This window comes from Corvus kubaryi, unplaced genomic scaffold (assembly GCF_017639235.1).
Source record: "Corvus kubaryi isolate FWS band 111438036 unplaced genomic scaffold, C.kubaryi_AGA036_p1.0 132, whole genome shotgun sequence".
Classification (NCBI taxonomy): Eukaryota; Metazoa; Chordata; class Aves; order Passeriformes; family Corvidae; genus Corvus; species Corvus kubaryi.
This window is the reverse complement of record NW_024580666.1, coordinates 9,158,906-9,181,208: the sequence shown is the minus strand read 5'-3', so window position 1 is coordinate 9,181,208 and position 22,303 is coordinate 9,158,906. Positions and strand designations below refer to the sequence as shown.

Here is a 22,303-nt window from a genome sequence, read left to right as displayed (position 1 = left end):
GATGGTGCGTTGTGAGGAATACAGGTCTTGTGAGGAGTGGCTGAGGCAGGTGGGGTTGTTTAGCCTGGAGAAGAAGAGGCTCGGGGGGACCTCATCGCTCTCTATTACTGCCTGACGGGAGGTTGCAGTGAGCTGGAACCAGTTTCTTCCACCGTGCCTGTACTGAGAGGACCGGAGGAAATGGCCTTAACCTGCGGGGAGACTCAGAGTAGATACTAGAACAACTTTTTCACTATTAGGATGGTCGGGCGTTGGAATAGGTTGCCCAGGGAGATGGTGGAGACTCACTCCCTAGAGTTGTTTAAGAGGTGTCTGGATCTGGCGCTGGGTGATTTGGTTTAGGGGTCACAGTGGTAGTGTCGGATTGACGATTGGACAGGGTGGTCATAAAGGTCACTTCCAACCTTGGTTCTATGAAAAGTGGCGGAGCCCGCGCCGGGGCAGAGAGACTACGAGTCCCAGGGGGCCGTGCGAGAAGGGGGCGGGGCTCGCGCCTGCGCAGGCGGTGGGCGCCGCCGGGCCTGAAGGTGATTGTGGGGACGGGCGGCGCCGCACGTTGCGCGGGGCGGGCGGGGAGGGGGCGGAAGGGGGAGCGGCGGCGGCCGCTGGTGACACCGGCGCGTGCCCGAGGCTCGCGGGGCCCCTGGGGAGCGGCGCGGGCCCTGCCCTGCACGAGGTACCCGCGCGGCGGGGGCGGGAGCGGGAGCGGCGGGACCCGCGGGATCGGGACGGATCTCCCACCGCCCCGGCTTGTGGGGGAATTCGGCTGCCCGCGCCTTCCTCCCGGCTGCCTTCCGTGTGGCGAGTCCGCCTTGTTCGGCGTTGAGGGATGTCGGCCGCGACACAAGAAAGTGCGGTGGGAGATTCGTTTCTTGGTGGGAGGATGAAGCTAGGTGGGCCTGGGTGTTCCGTGGTGGATTGCTGCTGCAGCATCTGGGTGGAAAGGAAGAGATTTGGGGATGGGATCTCAGGCCGTGAGTTCCTCACGAAGGGCAGCGCCGATCCCGGCTCTCTGGTGCCCAGTGACAGACCCAAGGGAACGGCACGAAGCTGTGTCAGAGGAAGTTTAGGCTGGATAGTAGGAAAAGGTTCTTCACCCTGAGGGTGATTGGGCACTAGAATAGGCTCCCCAGGGAAGTGGGAAGCCTGACAGAGCTCAAGAAGCGTTTGGCAATACTCTCAGTCACAAGGTGTGATTCCTGGGGTGTCCTGTGCAGAGCCAGGAGTTGGACTCGGTGATCCTGATGGATCCCTTCCAAGTCAGGATATTCCATGGTTCTATGTTACCACTGAAGGACTACGGGTGGCTTATGTTCCTTAAGGGGGTTCTCTCCCAAGACCTGCCTATGTCTTGTCTTTTTAGAATGCCTGAAGTGGCTGTCCAAGTGCTTTATTGTCTAATGTTATGTCATTAGTAATCTGCTCCTGTTAATTAAGTATATCCAGAGAGTCAGACAGAGAAGTCATCAGAATTTTTGTTAAGGCTGTTAAAGTGAAACATGGGTCTGTGTTGGGTATTACAAACTATAGTTCCACCCCACTAATGTCTATTTCTGAACCCCCCTCTACAAACTGACCTGAAAGAGAAAACATTACTTTTGACAGTAGTACATAAAGTTTCCTAGAATTCTTTACCAAAGCCAGTTCTTAAACTGAAAGTGTTCCTCAGTTTACCTAATCCCAAGATGTCATTGCTGTTACAAGTATAAATGTAAAACCGCTTGCCAAAGTTTTGCTGCTTTGGGAGAAGATAGGGAGCAGGTTCCTCATTTGGAATGTGTTTTGCTGCCTGTGCTTATATGACTTGCAGCTGCTTCAGTGTGGGGATTGCATGCACAGAGGATAGTATGTCCCCACCATCCATCTCCCATGGGGGTGACAGCAGGTGTTTATCTCCTCTTCTGTTCAATGGCTGCTTGAGGTTAAGAGGGTATGACTGACCTCTATGGCAGCGTTATTGAATTGCACTCACTGCCTAAGAGGCACTTCCATGGGGGAATGGAAAAAAAAATCGTTTGATGATTTGGGTGGGTAGATATCAGGTGGCTTGCACATGGCAAAAACTGAGTAGGTCAATTCAGACTGTTAAGGAGAAGGTAAGGCATGTAAGAAGTTAAAGATTTGTCTAGTGTGACTGTCTGCAGGTCTGCTTCACAGGCTGTAGCAGCTGTAAGAAAAGTTTTGATCTGGTTAGGTTTTTAAAAGATTCTGTGTAATTCTCCTGCTGTAGATGGTCTTTTCTCCAGATAAACTGGCCCAGCTCTGTGTGTATGCTCGTAGGTATCACTTAGAAACTGAAGTCTGTTTTTGCAAGACAGGGAGTTCTTGATGTCCCTAATCTCTGATAAGAGACCTCAGTTTGCATCTTGGCACATTTCTGGATCTGTAGGGCATCTTGTCTAGTCTTGAAGACAAGGGCATGAGAAATTCAACAACAAGAGCAAGAAGGACACTGATTTTTTTTAAAATGTAAAACTGCTAATTGAATCCCAGAAAATTCCTTGTCATCAATTTAGTCCTGCAGATTGGAAAGACAATTTAACACAGTTCTTTTTGGTGTTGAATCCAGATAGTTGAAGATGTACTTATTTTGAAAATTAGATGCTGAAGCAAATTCATCACCATCATCAATATTTCAAAATTAGGAATGGAATAAAATCACTGAAAGTACTGAGACCTGGGCCCAAAACCTTATTGAAATCTTCCTGGACAACCGGGTATCATGAGAATAGATCATAAGGATTTTACCTTGATATTCTGATGGGTAACTACCTAGTTCCATCACTTTAGATCAAGGCTCAAACTCAGAGTCAGAGATTCTTAATGACCATTATATACCCCCAGCAGATTTTTTGACTTGGGATGAATGGATTGTGCAGTATGACAATAACAACAACAAAAAAGAGCTGATTTTTAAGTCTTGAATCATGACACCTCTAAAAAACACAGATTATTCATGTCACTGTTGCTATAATTAAATTTCAGTAAGAGGAAAGTATTATTATTCAATTAAGAAATCCTTATGATCTATTGTGAGTCTACTTTCCTAAATTTAGTTGAATCTTGGAGGTACCAGTACAGGTGTGCTAAGTCCAACGTATTTTGTCCATATTAAATTTTGTCCAGAATATTAAGATTTAAGCAGGTGCTGGCAGGCCAGAGTGGTGTGCCAGCTTAGGACTTTTTGTCTGGTAAGGACAGAAGCCACATCTTGTTTTAGGCATTGGTGTTATACAATAGGGTTTACTCTGGTTGGAATTTTGTGCTTTCTCTAAAAATCTCCAACCGTTTGTAGCCCAGTGCCTCCCATCACTCAGTTTTCCTCTCATCCTCTTCAAACTAGCCACATATTTTGTTATGTTTCCAGACATGACACTGCCCCTTCTAAACAAATTCATCTGAATGGTAAAGCTCTGTTTGTGCACATCAGAAAATGAAAGTGACACTTAGCTGGGCTATGAATTTTAATTCCCTAGATCTACTATTTTATCTTGTCCTAAGAACTGAACTTGACCCTGTGTAACAGTTCTTGTGTAAACAAAACAAGAAGTTGTGTGGCTGTGATTGTGGCTTTGTAGAACGTTGCAGCAGATGATCCCCTGCAGCTCTTTAGGACTTGCCTAGTTTGTCCTTGAGGAGTGGGATGGGGGAAGGGAATGGCGGTTAATACACTCAGGTGCTCATGAACAAATTATAAAACAAATCATTAGCTTTTTTTCCAGTGGATGAATTTTATTGGTTGTTAATAAAAATACACAAGTGGCTTCACAAGAGTTCAGTGAATCTCTTCCAAGAGTGGTTGGTAAAAGATTTTAGTAAAACCTGACAGCACTTACCTTTAACCGCAGTGGTAGTGCTTAGCCCCAGCGTGTACTAGGCAGTTAACTATTCACTCTTTGTGGATTTAAAAACTGCCTTTGCTGATGTTAAAATTAGATGGCATCTTTTGCTTCCTGCTGTCTCAGGCCATAGGACTGTACTTTCTGATTAGGGATGTTTCTGTGCTGAACCACAAGCCTTGGGCCTTGTTGATGACATCTGGCAGAAAGCAGTGTGCTTCCAAAGGTTGCAGTGTTGCAGTCACAGGATTCCTTTCTCAATCTGAATACAGCAGTGTTGTAACACTGCTGCTTCAGACTGTGAATAGGAATGTTATTAGGATTCTAATACTGAAGTCTCATCAGAGCTCCTTCTGGTGTAGGCACAGCTCTCTGAATCCAGTGCACTTTCAGACACTTGTAGGTGGTGTCATTTTGTTGTTTGCATGTCCTCTGTGCAAAAGATGCTGTGTAAGGCAGTAAATTCAACAGTGGGAAAGAAGGTTTTGCCACTCAGGTATCGAGACCTTAATAAAAATAATACTTCTTTTGTAAGAACTGTTCACATTCATTTGTAGAGATGTTGGGAATAGCATTTGCTGAAAATTAGATGAAGACTGTGGTTTTGAGTGTGTGTGTGTTCTGTAAATGTTATGATCAGCTTCTTCACACATAATTTTTCAAGATATTCTGATTGATACTGCACATATTTCCCCATATGGAGAAATTTGAATTCACAACAGAGAATTCAGCACTTACTTTGAATATTTAGAAAAGATTTGTACTGGAAGTGAATGTCTGCCAACAGTAATTCTGCTGAAAGATGAACGTTCTGTATTTTTTGCTGGGAAAAATGACAGCTTTTCAGTGTTTGAAAATGTGAAATAACTGTGGTGAGAGAATAAAAGAAAAAAATCTTGAACCCAATGCTTCCACTGTGAATTCTGTTCTTATGGAAGCTGGGATGTTTTTTTTTCCAGTTTCATGTTGCTTTACTTTTATTCCTACTTTGTTTGTAATTGTAAGGCTTCAGACTTCTTCCTTGAGAATGTTTTTTTGGACATCTTAGAAGCATTTTGAGTAAAGTTGATGAGTAAAAGACTTGGTACTTCAGGGTTGTTGTTTGAAGTGTTTTATAAAATTATTACATCATATATTTTGCATTTAATACATTATTACAGATGGTATTGTTGATTGCTGTTGGGTTATGGAGAGAAGAAACACAACAATGAGACAAGACCTGTAAAGATAAAAGGTGGCAAAAATGGCATTTTTCAAGGCTAGAAAGAAAACAGGTTTGGTAGTCACTGTGGAAGGTGAGGCAGAAGGCTGTATAAAGCTGATTCTAAGATCTAAGTTTAAGCGTATTCCTAATAAATGCCTTTTGTAATTAGTCATGATAAAGTATTTCAATACCTAGGCTCTAACTGTGGTTTGGTGTGGTGGTTTGACTCTGGCTGGATGTCAGGTGCCCACGAAAGCTGCAGTATCCCTCCCCTCCTCTGCTGGGCAGGGAAGAGAAAATACAATGAAAGGCTCTTGAGTTGAGGTAAGGGCAGGGAGGGATCAATCACCAATTGCTGTCATGGGCAAAACAGACTCAGTGTGGGGAAATTAATTGAATTTATTAGCAATCAAATCAGAATACAGAAATGAGAGGTAAAAGAAATCTTAGAAATATCTTCCTGACACTCCTCCCTCCTTACCAGGCTTAACTGTGCTTCCAATTCTGTCCCTGCTCTTCCTCTCAGTGGCACAGGAGTTACAGTCACACATCACACATTGTCTCTGCCACTGCTTCTTCCGCAGGGGGAGGGCTCCTTCCCCTGCTGCAGCATGGGGTCCCTCCCATGGGAGGCAGTCTTCCACAAACTTCTCCAACATGAATCCTTCCCATGGACTGCAGTTCTTCATGAACTGCTTCAGCATGGGTCCTTTTCCACTGGGTGCAGTCCTTCAGGAACAGCCTGCTCCAGCATGGATCCCCTATGGAATCACAAGTCCTCCCAGCAAACCTGCTGTAGCATGGACTCCTCTTGCCCCAAGTCCTTACAAGACCTTTTCCAGTGTGGGCTTCCTACAAGGTCACAGCCTCCTCCTGGCATCCACCTGCTCTGGCATGGGGTCCTCCACAGGCTGCAGGTGGACCTCCATGGGCTGCAGGGACACAGCTGCCTCACCATGGTCTACACCACGGGATGCTGGGTTGTCTTAGTTCCTGTGCCTGGAGCAGCTCCTGCCCCTCCTTCAGTGACCTTGGTGTCTGCAGGGCCATTCCTCTCACATGTTTTCACTCTGCTCTTCCCTGGCCTCAATTGCATCTGTGCAACAATTTTTTTTTTCCTTCTTATCCCAGAGGCACTACCACCATCACTGATGGTCTTGGCCTTGGCCAGTGGTGAGTCTCTCTTGGCGCTGGCTGGCACTGGCTCTGTTAAACATGGGGGAAGCTTCCGGCAGCTTCAAAAAGAAACCACCCCTATAGCCCACCCTCCACCAGAACCTTGCTGCACAAACCCAGTGCATCTGGGCAAAAAGGCTGAACTTTATTTGAGTTAGCACCATCTGTTTAAGTAAAAGTCACTGTGTCTGCAGTGTGTCTCTAATTATTAGTTTCATTACATTTTTCATTAATAAATATAATTCCAGAAACTTTTAAAATTAATTATTATAATCCACATTGTATATATCAGTGAAGTGCTGAGTGACCAGAAAAATTATGAATTAAAAAATGAGCTTGGCTACTAGACTGCAAGTTACGAGTAGCAGGAAGTCTTGAGCAAAAGTTCAGGTTTTGGCAGCAACCTTTTGACTTCCATGGATGGCTCTAGCAGTGAAAAGAGGTGTTCATTGCAGCTCTGAATTTCATCATGAAAGAAATATCTGAACTCTGAACATAGAATTAGTAACCATATTTCTAATGTGTTTCAGAATGTGTTAAAGTGTAGAGTCAGAACGCTTGGGATGCTCAGTGAAAAGTTGAAAGAGGTGAGGAATTTGTCAAGTAAAATACAGTGTACTATTGAGAGGGAAGATCCTAAGAGATTCTCAAACAATGTCTTGGTGAAGTGTAGAAAACTGATCTATGTATTTGTTTGTTCATGTTTTAGCATCTAACCCCTCATCAGTTCAGTTGTGGGTTGCTTTTTTTTCTGAGGGAGTTCAGAGTCATATGCAGGAAACTGCAGACCTGAAGCTTGCTTATGTGAAGTCCTTTTGCAGCCCCCTTTAGTTATTCAGTAGAAGCTTTCCGCTGCTTTGTAATTGTAAAACTTGTAATTGTAATACCACTACACACATGCCCCCACAGCCCCCACACCTGCATGTCAAGGGCCCTGTGGTTGAAAACCCTCTGACAGGAAAACAGAAGTGTTTTGGGAGGAATGAACTAATGATACCTTGGGAGATACAAGGACAAAAGAAGCTGTTAGGATTTAGAAAGTTATTACCTAAGTGGACTAGAAAGAGATATTATTTTGATCATTAGCCTAAAGTGGAAGGTAGTGTGAAGAAGCAGATTAATACAGTCCCTGCTTTGAATTAACATAAGGCTTTTTTGACCTTTTTTTAGCATAGATATATAATATGCCTATTTTTAAGCTTAGTTAAAGTCTGTAGGCATAACTTCTCTACCTTGCTTATTGAAGACGTCTATAGAGTGACAAATGGACAAAAAAAACCACAGAGCACTTTAAAAGCCAAATTTTTCCTTGATGCGTGCCTATAATCTGAGAGGCTCTGGAACTAATATAGAAGATGATCCAGCAGCACTTGTTGGAAGGAATCCTAGAGAGCAGAAACCTTTTGTAGTACTAGTATGAGTTGTACTTACGTAAAAATTCAGTAGAGGGCAGAACGAAACTGGTGAAAGAAGGAACCAGCGTTAACATGGAATAGCACCAGTTATTAAAAACAGTTCTGAAGAGCAGAATGCGCTACAACTGATTGTGATCCTTTCTTTTAGAAGCATTTGAGAGAGAACATTCACATTTCCATATAATGGTCAGCTACATGCAATCTTAAGATCCAGTACTTTCCATCACAGAGGAAAACGGAGTTACCATGGGCATATTGACTGTGCAGATCAGCTGTGAAGGCTCCTGTTTAGCATTCCAGATGTATAATTCAGTACGCAGGCATTGCATTACGTTCTCCTGCTTTATTTGTCTTCTGAATCCAGTGTGGAGACTTTTTACATGTCTACAAGATCTTTTATTCTTCCTAAAGCTACTTCTTGTTGGCCTTTTTAGTATTTGAGTATCAGAAGATTGTAGTAGTGAAGATTGCTCCGTGTATAAGGACCCTGGGAGAGTTTGTTTTGCTTTCTTGATTTTGCTCAGGGTGTTTTAGCAAGAACAAGTGTAGTTTAGATAAAATAAGGGTAACAAAGTTGTTGGCTTATCTCCACTTAGCAGTATTGAATTGTAGTAATATGATCAATTTTAAAAATTATAGCATAGCATTTACTAAGTGAAGATAGTGTAGAGGTTAGATGTGATGGAGGTAGGGTGGGGCTAATGCTTTAGGGTCGTTTGTCTGCGAGGATTAAGTCTTTTGTTTGTTTTAACAAGATTTTACCAAGTTTTAAATAAATTCCACTATGATTTATTTTGCATTACTCCCTTTAACCTAAATTGTAATGTTGTATTTTTAGACAGTTCTGAATGGTAGACAAAACTACAAAGCTAATGATGCTCAAACTTCAAATTCTAAGCAAGTTTCTTAGTTTAGAATGAATAACAGTTTGAGTGACACTGCAAAAGTAGTAAAGGTCAAAATAGAAATTCTAAATGTTCATTGATGCACTCAAAAGTATTAATACAAAGCATAAAAATTCCCTATGCACTGTCACTTTCCCATCTGTGGTTAGTGACTCCATGCTGTGCCAACCCTTTGCAGTTACCAAGAGGTTTATAGTTTTATTTTACATTGAATTTAAGAAAAACAGTGCTTTGCATGTATTGCACCACTCTTAACAATGATTTTAAAATGTGTTCCCAGATTTTTAGGCAACCTATATTATGTTTTCAGATCAGTTGTGTTTTTCTTATTTTCTTGTTTTGGTTTATAATCTTGGCAAAATCCTTTTTTTTTTTTTTTAAATACTGTCAATTAGTTCTTTAAAAGAACAATTTAAATCCACAAACAAGCTTTGGGGTTTTTTATTATATTTAGTAAAAATGTAAGCAATATGATGGTGTTATTTATTAAACTGAGCTGCTTGGATGAGATCTCGATATTTGCTTTTTATGCAATCTAAAAGATGAGTTGAAAAGGATTTCTGAAAACAGTTTCAGAAACCTTTCAAAATTTTTCTCTGTCTGCCACACACAACCTTCAAAGTTTTCTTGATTTTACACTAAATATGACAAGAATGTAAATTAATTCTCTTTTTTTCATAGAAAGGTGCCTTGGGAGTGGAAAAAGCTCATGGATTTTCATTGGGAACTCTCCTGTGGTATAATTAATGTTCTTTTTTTAAACAGTAACAGAACAAGTGAAAATGTTTTAAAGTCATCCATATTTACATATTATGTCCAGAGTGTTTCTGCTATAACTGGGAAAATAAACCAGTGTTCTCTACATATACCATACCCTCAGTTCCCTCAGATGCTTTCTGACCTCTTTTACAAAAGAATTTAACACTAAAATTTTTGCCATCTTATATCCACCCCCCTTCTCATATTTTAATTTCTCTGGTAACTCGAAAAACATTAATTGTAACAGGGTAACCATTTTTATACAAATTATCCTGGCAAAAGTTTCATGTGACAGCATCTCTGGCATGTTTTCTCTTTCCAACAGCAAATATCCACAGCAGCCTTTGCCATACCTATATTGGCCAGGCTTGTTACTTCTGTGTTTTCCAAAGATTCTCTGGGGTCTTTTGGCATAGAATGTTAGCACACATCCAAAGCCAATGACTTTGTGGTAGTCACATAAAGCAGCTCTGTAACATTTAAAATTCCTGAACTTTTGCTGTCCTCAGGAACAAACAGCAAATCTAATATCTACTTCCTAATTATCACTGGAAAGTAGAGTGAATGCAAGAGCTAGGATGCTCCTGCAGTATATCAGATTTATGCCAAAGCTGATCTGAATTGTAACGCAAGTACAGAAGTTTCCTAAACAAAAACTCCAGCACTGTAATGAGAAGTTGACCTATACTTTTCCTTGAGAGGCCCTTAGAGCACTCCCTTTATGTCAGAGGCCTTGTTAACAGCTCACCATGGGACCAGGGGTGCCTTCAGGAATTAAATGGATGTCCAAGAATCCCAACCAGGAGTTTGTCCTGAGCAGCCAAGATCTCTACAGCTCAGTTTACAATCAGCTGGAGATACTACCAGTTAGCTGGGATGTGACAGTGCTGAAGAGACCTTATCACAAGTGTTTGTATAGCATTTCATGGTTCGTGTAGCTAGTATCTGTTCAGTCACTGACCACATGGGATTCTTGGAGCAGAGAACTTGGAGCTGTATTTGTCCTTAGACATAATCTTTTTTTTTTCTTTGTGGCATTTTTAAGAGAAAACTAATATAGAAATCTAAGATGCTTTAAAACACTTTTCCCCTTGCCCCCACCCCACAGACAAGCTTTCCCACCTTGGTATCTGGAGCTTGTACCTTCTTGTCCTTTTCTGTACCTTTGCAGCATGATGCAACAGCAGGAAAAAAAATGAAACACATTAAAATGAAGAAGCAATTTTCCAAAAGTCACTAGGTGCAATTTTGGGTGACATTCAGGTTACTGTCCCGACTTCCTTAGAATCTGAGTGGTTTTAACAACCTTAAGTTACAGGGACAATTGTATAACTTGTATAGCTCCAGTAATTTCTTTGAGAAGTATTATGCTTAGAGAAGAAAATTGTGTCTCAAGTCCATAGGCTGACACACTTCCGGCTGCCTGTTGAGTGCATAGAGTACTAGGAACTTCCTTTCACTAACTGTGAATTAAAGGACAAGTTTCTCTGTATTCATCTTCTGTTTTAGAGAGATGAAACAGCTAGTTTCATATTTATTTGGACCCCCAATTATAATTATTGTGCACTTTATCTGTCCTGTTAAAGATTTGTTTGCATTGTTGAGTCAAGTAACTAAAATATTACAACTGAGCAGCTGCACCCATCATCACTTTAAAAATATGTTTATTTAAAATGAATTTACAAAGTATATGCTGTATTAATCTGTTACTTTATTCATGTGCCCTTCCTACATCATGCTGTAACTGCTATAATACTTCCCTCATGCCAGTGCTTCTGGATAGCAGTGTAATCCTCAATGTACCAACGCTTCAAAAGGTCTCTCCTTTGTTCATTTAGATAAGCAAAGCACGTGCCTGTGACAAACACTAAGGTCACTAGGAAAATTTGAAAACCTTGTTTCAAAAAACATGTTTTCTTTCATTCTCTCAAACATAAGCACTATCATATCTTAGTCTTTCCTTATATATCAAGCTATTGTGCTTCTCCACATTTTAAAGTGGAGAAAGAAAAAGTAAGCAGTTGTGCAGAATATTAGCTAGAACCATACTGTCTGCTTACAAGGTGCAAAACCTTTTCAGGATCTAGTGTAGATGTTATGGGAACATTCCTTTTGACCTGCCAGGTCATGCATCATGGAAAAAAAAGCCTTTAATTAATGACTTTCAAGTCCATCTGAGAATATAGGAACAAAGAGTAGCATGGCAAGTCTTGTAATAGCCCCAGAAATTTCTCTGCTTTAAAGCCATTGGTGACATTCTATTTTTAAGTCTTACACGGTGCATGTAACTCAGTGAGCAAAGACCTTGAAACTCATTTACTGATCGCAGCAGTGTTATTGTGCTGCCGGATGACCACTGGACACAGTGGTGACCCACACTCAGGAGAATGGAGCCATTTCCTGCCTCATTGTTCTGCAGCCACTGCAATGGATCAGAGGTGTTTGGACAGTGCTGGAATGCAAAACCTAGAAATGGTGCTCTGAGAAGTGCCACTGTGTATGCACTACAAGAAATGGAAAAATTCAGAAATGCTTGTTCAGCTTCTTAGTCCTGTACCGAAGAATGATCTCTCCAAGACTGCTGGAATGCAGTGTCCTGCTAATAACATTAATGACTCAAAATCAGAGTGCTCACCATGGTTTCCCTCATGCTGTATGGTGGCAATTTGCAAAGCTTGTTTGGAACAAGTATTTTTCAATAGGCCACTGGTGAACAGTAGAAGTCTGACTCAAGAGCTCCCAGATTCCTATAGATGGATGCCTTTTACTACATCTGCTGGCTGGATACTGAGAAAATCTACTTACGGCAGATGCTCAGTCTTGTGTACTATTAGTGAAAGGGGAAAACAGTTCTCTGTGGAGAGTGTTATCCCTCAGGAAAGAACTGTAATTGGCAATAGGCAAGGAATGCAGTTCTCGTGTTCCAAGTTTGTTGCTACAATTTCTATAAATCGGTTAAGTAGTTGGCATATGACAGAGTGCCATCTGAACACTTGAGTTTTTCTGAGTGTTTTCACTACTTCTTGTTTTGAGAAACAATTGCATTTGGATTTCAGAAAGCAGCAAGAATCTCTGCTTCTTGTAAAACTAGAGAAACCACAAGCAGTTGCTGCTTCCAGTGAAGTCTTACAGAAAACCGAGTTGTGGAGAGCCACTACCTGTAGCTGATTTACTGCTCCATGAACAGCAGCAGCACTTCTTGACTCTGTCTGAGTTCATAACTCAATAGGATGGAGTAACTGCTTCCTTATATAGAGACACAAGTTCCTTTTTTCCCTGCTGATGCAGTACCTCCTGTTAGTAGGAGTTCAGCAAAAGTGTATGTCTGCGCTTCACAATGTAGAGGTTCCCAGGGAGTTTGAAACCATTACTCTATTCCCCACATCAAACACTGTAATTCTAGTAATTGTCATTAATTCAAACACAACAGTAGCATAAAACTACCTAGAAAACATACAGGCAGGAATGTTCCAACAGATGCATTTGGATTATGAAACTTTCCTCTCTTGGAAGCAAACAGTAATGCACAGTTGAGGAGCTTCAAAAATTACACAGGAAAAAATCTTCCATTAGCATGTCAGTATTGGAAAGGGAATTTGCGCCAATAACTTCTTCAGTAGCAAGGTTTCAGGCTGCCCAAAAATCTTCATAGGATTAGTTTGTTGTTGTTGCTATTTCTCTAAATGTGCCCTTTTTTCACTTCAGCAGAGTCATCAGTGTGTTCAAGACATATATTTGAAAGGTGGGGAACTAGTGGAAGAGTTGCAACTTTTTGAAGATACAAACCTTACCATATCTAGAAAGGAATAAAGGGTATGTATGGTTTCACTTTTTTTTTAACTTCTGCTTATGTTAGGAAGTATTGATCATTTTCTGCAGCCTAGATAAATTCACTACTAAAGCATCTGACTGAAATATATCTAAGCCTGCAGATGAAGGGAAAGCAGAAATGAAGCTTCAATTAAATTTGAATGATTTCTAGTTTGGATAAAGAATTATTATGACAATTAAAAATAGAAAAGCATTAGGAATATACAAAACTTGTAACTAGCTTAAGTGGCATTTGTTACATCAATGTGCATCACCTTTTTTTTCCTTTCTGGAGGTAAGGAATATTAGTTCTGTAACTTGCAGGCATTGAATAAAGGAAAGGAGAGAGTATTTCATTCGCAATTTCAAAGCATGCATTTTGGGGGGGGAGAAATTATTTCTTGATGTCTATGAATGCGAAACGAAATTCCTTTCTTCTTTGTGGGGAAACTCTCAATAGTTATTTCAAACTTTCAGGAGTAACTGGTAAGTATTCAAAATCATAAAGTTAACTGGGTTATTCCACTGTTTTATAATATTCTTTGCATTGCAGTATTTGGAAAATTGCAGTTCAGTTTTGCTCATGTTAATACATGACATTAAACAGTACCTTCCCCCTTCCTGACAGATGTTACTGGCAGGCTGATACAGTTAGGTTTGTTACTATTTAGGCTATTGCTTGATTATTATTAATTATTTCTATTGGGTTTTTTTCAACTGTATGAACTTTTACTGAAAATAGTATGGAACATAAAAAATTTTGCCAAAACTAAGAATGCACTGACACCAAAAATACATTTTAATTGTATTTACTTCAGTGAATTTATAATGCATTTATGTAGGCTCGAAGTATCACTCAAGCTATCAGTTGCTACTATAAGTGAAGGGTAGCTTTTCAATGGCTGTGCCAGGTTGTGTAGATAAAAGCAGTAGATAGTACTAAACTCTTAAGGGTGTTTTTAGGGAGTAGAGTGATCATTTAGCAGTGAGGAGCAGAGTATGTTAAATGAAGGGGCTATTTTAGTTCAGAATACTGAAGAAATTAGATGGAAAATCATTTCCTTAATTCTAGAAGGTAACAATTTCTGCAAAGAAAGGTAAGGAAAACCCTTTTAAAGTAGAATAGAAAGCTGTTTTAAATTTGAGAATTTCAAGTGGCATTGGAGCAAATAGAAATCACATCATTAAAATGCAGTTTGTTTACTCTTGTTTCTTCTCTACAGAAACTTCATCCACACTTCGTCAAAATGCAGCGGAGTCTGTTACATTCTGCATCTCAGCTGGCGCACGGGACGTGTTGGTTCTTCCCTCGCACTGGTGTCTTTCAGTGCTTAAAAGGACAGTCTGTGTTGTCTAATGTGGGATGCAAAGTGATTCTGGCATTGGACCCTCCTAAACGATGTCTTCATGCAGGTGCAGCTCACTTTGCCTCAGAGAAAACTGCTTTTTCATCACAACCAGCAGACTCTTCTCACAAAGTACCAGAAGAGAGAAATCCTTTGCATTCAGCCACTGATGCGCCCAAGCAGAGCCCTGCAGAGTCAGATTCTTCAGAACCCGATCCATTACAAGACAAATCCATTAGTCTCGTTCAGAGGTTCAAGAAAACTTTTAAGCAGTATGGAAAAGTCATGATTCCAGTGCACCTTCTGACTTCCACTGTATGGTTTGGATCCTTTTACTATGCAGCCATGAAGTAAGTTGTTATTTTGTTGCAGTGCTCAAAACCGTAGTTGAATTGAGGCCTACTTTCACTAGTGAAAGGACATATAAATTATTATTGCATGTTAAAAAGTGCCTTTATATGTAAAAGAGAAATGTGGCTACATTTTTGACTAAAGCATAAGATTAATATTGAAATTATATAGGATTCATGAGACTGTCATGTACATACTATTATCATGCAGTTATTGCTACGTACCAGGTATGTTGCTAACATTTAAAGGAATGCTCATCTCCCCAAAACGATGCATGGATGTAAACAGCATTGAAATTATTAGTAACTTCTCAAAAGGTAAAGATAGGGATTTGGAATCCTGATTATGAATGGCCAGCTGAGATCTTTATAGACCTTTTCTTCTTTTTTTGCCCTTGGCCTTAAAGGTATTTTACCACTTCCTTTCCGCTTCATCCCCACTCCTCCCCCATAACTGGATTTTCATTTCATGGATTTACCTCACTTAGCTGTTCACAACCTATGTGTATCCCTTCCTTTTTTGTTTCTGTTTCCTGTTTTTCCTGCCATGCACTGAAAAAATTGCTTCTGTAGACCATACTTTTAATTGGAAATTAAATATTTGTGTGGTTAAAAAAAAGAGAGAGAAACTAAGTATTCTAATTTTAGTTTATTTTAGTTATAGCATGTGCTACATACCATTCTGGAAAATGGCACTTATTAGAAAAAAACTACTACATCAATTATGAGCTGCTAGTTTGCTAGTTCAGATGAAAGAGGCTTTATTTATCTGGAAATAGTTTGCTAAATATGAGCAAATGTTTATCTCTGGACTGCTGGTGTTGTATATTTAATAATAGAAAGCATGAAACAACGATGGTTTGTGGTAGCAAGGATGGAACTCTGACATCAGAATGCCTTACTGCACAAGTGTTTGTTTTAGTTACTCTAACCAGCTGGCATAATTGCCCTTTCTGGGAGCTATAGATCTAAATGTCATTCTAAATTTAGCTCATGTCAGAGGAATAAAGGTCTTGAGCTATAAAAATATTTTGCTTTGGATGAATTCAGGTTGATGCTTACATCCAGACATTTCAGATTGAGTGAAGATTACTTTTCTTGAAACTCTAAAGCCTGCTGCTAAAGTAGGTATTTGGCAGAAAACAACTGAAATATTCAACCAGAAACTAATTATAACAAAGCTTCAGTTTGTTATGCCACAGGAGCAGCACCCTCCTGAAGTGGAAAAATAACTTTCAGAATGACTGTTCATACGAGACTAAACAGTGGTGGTTTATGAAACAGCACAGTTAGCGCTGTCTTTCAGCTCTTACTAGGTCTCCATTTCCTACTCTGGGAACAGGCCCTCAGACTGTAGGTTCTAGTAACTGTTGGTAGATTACTGCCTCTTCCTGTTCCTGATACTAAAGTGACTGCATGCTCAGAAGAATGCTTAAAATACTAGATAGAAATGGATAATGGTACTAATAATACAAAATGTCTAAATATTGGAAACTCAGGTCTTCTGTAACTGTGTGTAGCTTTCTCCTATAATATAAAGATGAGCTTTCTTTTCTCCTTTGGTGCTTCCCTGGATTTCAAATAGAAGGAAATTGTGATTGGAGCTCCCTCCACCCATCTTATATCGACACAGTAGAGCAACTGAGCACAAAGCCCCTGAAGTCTTGTCCATGTAACATGTTGCTTCCTTTTCTTTTGCCACATTCCATTTGTTTGATATATTTAAAAGTGAATAAAGAACATTGTCTGAAATTTTAAAAAGAAAAAATAGGTAATTTTGGGCAAAACAGAACATGAAATCAAATGTGCACAGCTGGAGCCTGAGTAGCTGTCTTACCACCATTACATCTACTTACCTTCAAACATAAACTGGGACACAGGTAAGTTAGAAGCTATTCCCACCCAACAGGGATAATATAAATGGGTCACCTTTTGAAATGCTGAAAAGAACATTAATTTTCCTGTGGTCAGAAACATAAATCCTGTAAGTACATTGCTTAGACAAAAAAACCATTTTGTTGTCAAATTACAAGGTTTGTGTAATAAAGAATAAAAATAATACTCAAAATTACTTTCAAATTCTAATTCAAGTTACCAATGTTTTTCTCTTTTATAGTGGAGTAAATGTTGTTCCATTCCTAGAGTTGATTGGCTTACCAGACAGCGTAGTAGACATCCTGAAAAATTCCCAGAGTGGAAATGCACTAACTGCATATGCATTATATAAAGTAAGTATAATTATAGTTTGTAAATAAGCTCTAAGTCTTGCCTGGTGAACTAAACAGGGTTTACTTGTTTACAGCAGAAAGAATTAATTAGCTTTCTTCGATAGTTACAAGTACTTGAGCATTCATTTTTGTGGTAAAAATAGTCCCATGCAAGTTGGTATGTGTTCTGTGTTCCTTCAAGGAGTCTATCTGTATTTCTAAAATAACTTCTTTGCTGCAGAGCTATTGCAGCCCTCTGAGATTTAATGACAGTTAAGTTATTCTTCTGTATCCCTGACATAATTAGCAGGGACAAAGAGTCTAAAATCTGAACACCACACTGAATTCCAGCTAAAAGTACCATTATTTTTATCCTAGATGATTTTTTGTCTTCCCCTTAGCTGTCCATCACTCGCAAGCATTTTCATTGTCCATTTGAATCAATTACTTACATTCAGATTTGGGTTTCCTTTTATTGCTTTATATGGGCAAAGTCTATGTTTGGGAAACTGGAAACATGTCCGACCATGCAAAAACAAGGTACCATACTTGCTGTACATGCCACTCATTTGTTTTGTTTCCAAATGTGATGTGCTTCCTGCCTGTTATTCAAAGGGGTTATTTTCCCAAACAAAATGTGAAAGTACCACTCTTTCCAATTTTTCCTGTGCCTGAAAGAGACCAATAAATAAATGTGGTTAAACATAAAGATGTTGTTATAGCTGGGAGATCTGGCAGTGTTGGAAGGAACTCAGTTTTCACATGCAGTCTGTTCTGAATTGTATTGAGATGCCTAATGCTTGTCCTACAAGCTGCACAGGGAGAGTTTGTGTGATGATCATTTTTTTTTAAGGGAAATCTAAGGCCCTTGCTGGCTCTGACAAAATGATACTTTTAAGTTAAAGGTATGTATTTCTAGGGGACACACTGTAAACTGGCTTATTTCCTTATAAATTGAAGATACCTTTAGAATCTGAAACTGGTCAAAATAAATTTTCAACATCAAAAATACCTTTTGCTGGATGTTACTGTCCTGTTTTATTTATGTGGTGTGTTCTCTGCTTTCTTTAAGATTGCAACTCCTGCCAGATACACTGTGACTTTGGGAGGAACATCCGTCACTGTTAAATATCTACGTAAGCATGGCTACATGTCCACACCACCACCAGTAAAGGAATACCTACAAGACAGGATGGAGGAAACAAAGGATAAAATTACGGAGAAGATGGAGGAAACAAAGGATAAAATTACAGAGAAGATGGAGGAAACAAAGGATAAAATAACAGAGAAGATGGAGGAAACAAAGGATAAAATTACAGGGAAGATACAAGAAACCAAAGATAAAGTTTCATTTAAAAAAATAAAGGAGTAGGAGAGATGCTTAATTTTTGGATATATCAAACTTAGCACTTTAACCCTTTCTGAGGCAGGATATGCAAAGTGCACTTCTGAGCTTCTTTTCTTTTTTTCTTTCTTTTCTTTTTCTTTGCCCCTTGTCTGGAGACTACAATTGCTGTGTGGATTTAAAGGTTAAAGTTCCCTGGGGTAGAGGTTGTGACTATGTTTCAATATACAGAAGGAAAAGTGAATCTCAGAAGTTAACATGTCCCTTGGTAATAATGTTAACAATTACTCTTCCCTCTTTTTTTTCCACACCCTCCTCCTCAAAATGAAGGTGATTTCTGCAAAAAGCCACTACTCTGTTCTTCTTCCATCATAGTGCACAGCCATTGTTCCACTAAGCCGAGCCTTCCATTAAATGAGAATGACAATTTCTCTGTTGGGAAGGGCAACGTGTAGGTTTTTAGAGTATGTGGACCCAAGCCTCTTCAATTGTGATCATCTCTCAACTTGGAGCAGACCATTGTCACTGATACTGCACATGAAGGAATTGATGGATCAGCTACTCAGCAGGAATTAATTACAATGGCTTCCTTGGCTTCAGCCAGGCTGCAGTGGTTTACAGGTTGAAACTATGAATCTTTCTTGAACACTGCATCTCTTCAGAAATCTCAACTGAAAGCTATAGGAAGATGAGTTAATCACAATAGCCATATTGTCAACTATACTTTGTTTCCTGAAGTTCATTTACAGTAGAATGTCATTAAATGAAATTAATCAATAATTGTATATTAAACACTAGGATGTTTTATTGTGTTAAAGTTTACAAACCTGCTGTGTTTCATTTTTAAAACAAAAAAAAATCTGAAAGAGAGGGGTTTTTTGAGAAATTGCTATACTAAGGGGCTTTTTAAACACATGGAAAGTTAAACCCCCGAAGTTCCTCCTGCTATTCAGAAATCCCTCAGACTTCAGTAGAACAATTTGACTAAAATAAGTATGATTTCTGAGACAGTGATCACAGTCTACCAAACTTTTTTTCCCCTAGATTTTCTTAAGTCTTATTCATACCTGAAGGCTGAAATGCTGTCTCAGATGTCATAAAGGACTAAAGTTGAAACTGTTCTATTTGACTGGGCAGGCAAACTTCTCTCAGTTTTACTAAAATGTAGGCTAAATTGAAGTGTGTTTTTCCTATTTCTACTACAGATCTCACCTTGTAGCAACTCAGCATGTGTAAGTTGTTTAACAAAGGTGCTTTTTTGCAGGGGGATATGGGGAAAACAGAGTGAGACCCTGAGCAATTGACTGGAGTGAAAAAATACAGCTGACGAAGTATCAGCTCTGCCCCACTGTCCTGTTTACATTCAAGTCACTGGGGGCCTCTCAGTGTTTGAGTTGAACTTCATTAACTTAATTGTGCAGAATTGATTACATACTTCTCTGCCTCTGTCCACATGTAAAATAGTAACTGCAATCTAATGCCTACCTCACAGGGATGTTGTGAGGAATAATCATTGTATATTCAGTGACCTGATGTAAAGTGCCATGTTTCTGATAAATATTATTAAAAAAAATATTTCTGTGAACTCTTATACTGCTAAGTACTACTGTAGGACTGAAGTTAATAGATGCTATTTTGGTTTTCTATTTTAGTGTGCTTTTCCTTACTGTCCCCATGCACACATTCTTCTGATGTTGGCATTTGTTCTGGTTTTCCACTTTTGGGGGCAGTGTTACCCACATCCTGCATCACCTTGCAAAGCCCGAAGTGTGCCCCAGTAATACTGCACGTTCACTCAGTCTGGGGCCACATGTGGGACCCTTTCAGTGCAACTCACAGGATCCATCTCTTTACACATGGCAGGGATTGCACAGGGGCACCTTGGTGTCCTAGGATGAGTTCTTAGCCCTTAGACACGTTAGAACTTGTTCATTACACCACCTCTTCTTGCCCTTCCCCTTGTCCAGCTGGCCTGTGACCACTCCAGTGTTTATATGATCCATCTCTACTACTGCTAACTACAAAAGCTGACATGTTGACTGTCCTGTGTGATCCTTTCTGCAGCTGCAGGAACAGCTCATAGTAACTCGGCAAGTGCCTACTCTGTGCCGGTCGATTTTCCAGCATGGAGACACTTGAGTTTCTGGGGCAGCATTTCAATTAACGAAGCACAGTTACGTGGATCCATTTGCACAAAGTGACGGGGAATCTTCAAGACTTTGGAAGTGTGGCCTGGAGAGCTCTTGTGACAATCAGTTACATGCTTGGTTGTACCGGTGACTTTGTCTCAAACTGGCCTCATATGGAACCAGGGTGCAGAGACCTCATTAGTGCAGAGACCACCTGGGGAGTTTCCTGGGCCATCCAGGGAATGAATGTAAGTCCACTGGGTGCCCAGTGGGTACCCAGCTATGCTGCAACTTCAACTAGGCTGAAGTTGACTTTCATCCTGTATCTCACTTACATGAGGCGCAGTTCTTGTCACTGTAGTGACAGTCAGACTTTGCATGAGTCTGCGTGGCTGGAAGCCAGGGGCCACCACCCTTTGGAGAGGCAGTGTGCCTGCACTGTGCTGGCAGGCTGGGGCAAGCAAGGGGCACCTGGGGACAGCACAGGGTCTCCTTTTGGTGCCCAAGCCAGCACAGTTGGCACACTCATGTGGCAGCAGTGTCCCTTAAGGTGGAGCAGCATCAGTGAGTGCCTTCAGCAGCAGAGAAGGAACAGGGGAGCAGGTGCTCTGGCCTGGGAAAGCAGACAGTTTGGCCACAGCACCAAGAGCTGGCCCTGAGGCAGCCCACAAGTGACCCAAGCAAGGGAGTACCCAGTGAGTGCCAGGAGTCCTTGGTGAGATGCAAAGCCCAGACAGAAGCTCAGCAGCACCTTCCACTGCCCGCAGGACTGTTCAGTCAGTGCTACCAGGGCTTGCCTTCCTACCCCTGGCAGCTCAGCATCCTCGTGGGAAAGGGCTGTCCCTTGAGGCCTTAGAGGGTGGCTGGGGGTGTGGGTCCCTTCACCTCAGCAGAGCTTCAGAAATCTCATGAGACCAGGACTCAGACATCCGTCACTACGTGTACGGCAGGGCAATTGCTGCTTCGGCAACTTCCCCCACTCGTCTGCTCCCTGCCTCACACGTAACACCGCTGCACAGCATCACCTTGGCTGCCTCTGCTCTAGGCACCGGCACAAAGGCACTGAGTGGCTGCCAGAGCAGAAGCTGGAAACAAAGGCACAGTCCAAGTAGAAGCTGAAGTAGTGCCCAAGCAGGACCTGGAACCAAAGTTACAGCCTGAGAGTTGACCAAGTCACAACCTGCGATGGGGCTGGACCTGAAACTGGGACAGTGTTCAACTGTAAGCCTGAGCAGGCTGGGCCCACAATTAGGCAGCCCAAGATGAGTCCAGAGTACAGGCTGTGATCAAAGCAGGGAATCAGTGTCAAAACTGGGGCCCCAGGATGGAACTGGAGTAGATGTCGAAGTCCAAACAGGGGGCAGACCTGAAATCACATCCCAAAATGGGACTGGAGCTGAAGTTGCAAACCAATGCAGAGCCAGAGCCAACATCACAACTCGCTACTTGACTGGAGACTGAGTTGTGCCTCGGGATAGGGAAGAGACAAAATCAAAGCCCAAGCATTGTCCAGAGCCAAAATTGCAGCTGAAGGTAGGCCCAGAGTCAAGATAACATCCCTACAGGGACTGGAACAGAAATCATGGCCCAGTATAAGGCCAAAACAGCAGTCACCAGCTGAGGTAGTGCCAGAGCCAAAAAATTCATAACCCAAGATGGGCTGGAACCAAAGCCATGGCCAGAGATAGGGGCCAGAGCCTACACTGCTGCCCAGACTGCTGTGGCACTCACTGCCTGAGCATGAACCAGAGCCAAATTTGAGTTGGAGGCAAGTAGTGGCCCAAGATAGTGCAGGAACTGAAGTCACAGACAAGTATT

The 22,303-nt window shown here is 41.0% G+C and overlaps 1 protein-coding gene across 4 annotated transcripts; it reads left to right on the top strand.

Moving 5' to 3' along the window:
* Positions 1 to 82: 82 nt before the first annotated feature.
* FAM210A (family with sequence similarity 210 member A) lies at positions 83 to 19,941 on the top strand. 4 transcript variants are annotated; one of them, XM_042032124.1, is made up of 5 exons: positions 83 to 527; positions 13,004 to 13,111; positions 14,332 to 14,804; positions 16,921 to 17,032; positions 18,084 to 19,941. In XM_042032124.1, the coding sequence occupies exons 3-5, from the start codon at positions 14,356 to 14,358 to the stop codon at positions 18,381 to 18,383; spliced, it is 861 nt and encodes a 286-aa protein (XP_041888058.1). In that variant the 5' UTR covers positions 83 to 527; positions 13,004 to 13,111; positions 14,332 to 14,355; the 3' UTR covers positions 18,384 to 19,941. The 4 variants fall into 4 exon arrangements, with proteins under 4 accessions (XP_041888058.1, XP_041888068.1, XP_041888077.1 ...); XM_042032134.1 differs by lacking the exon at positions 83 to 527 and adding an exon at positions 578 to 676; XM_042032143.1 differs by lacking the exon at positions 83 to 527 and adding an exon at positions 590 to 676 and having other exon boundaries at positions 13,007 to 13,111.
* Positions 19,942 to 22,303: the final 2,362 nt, after the last annotated feature.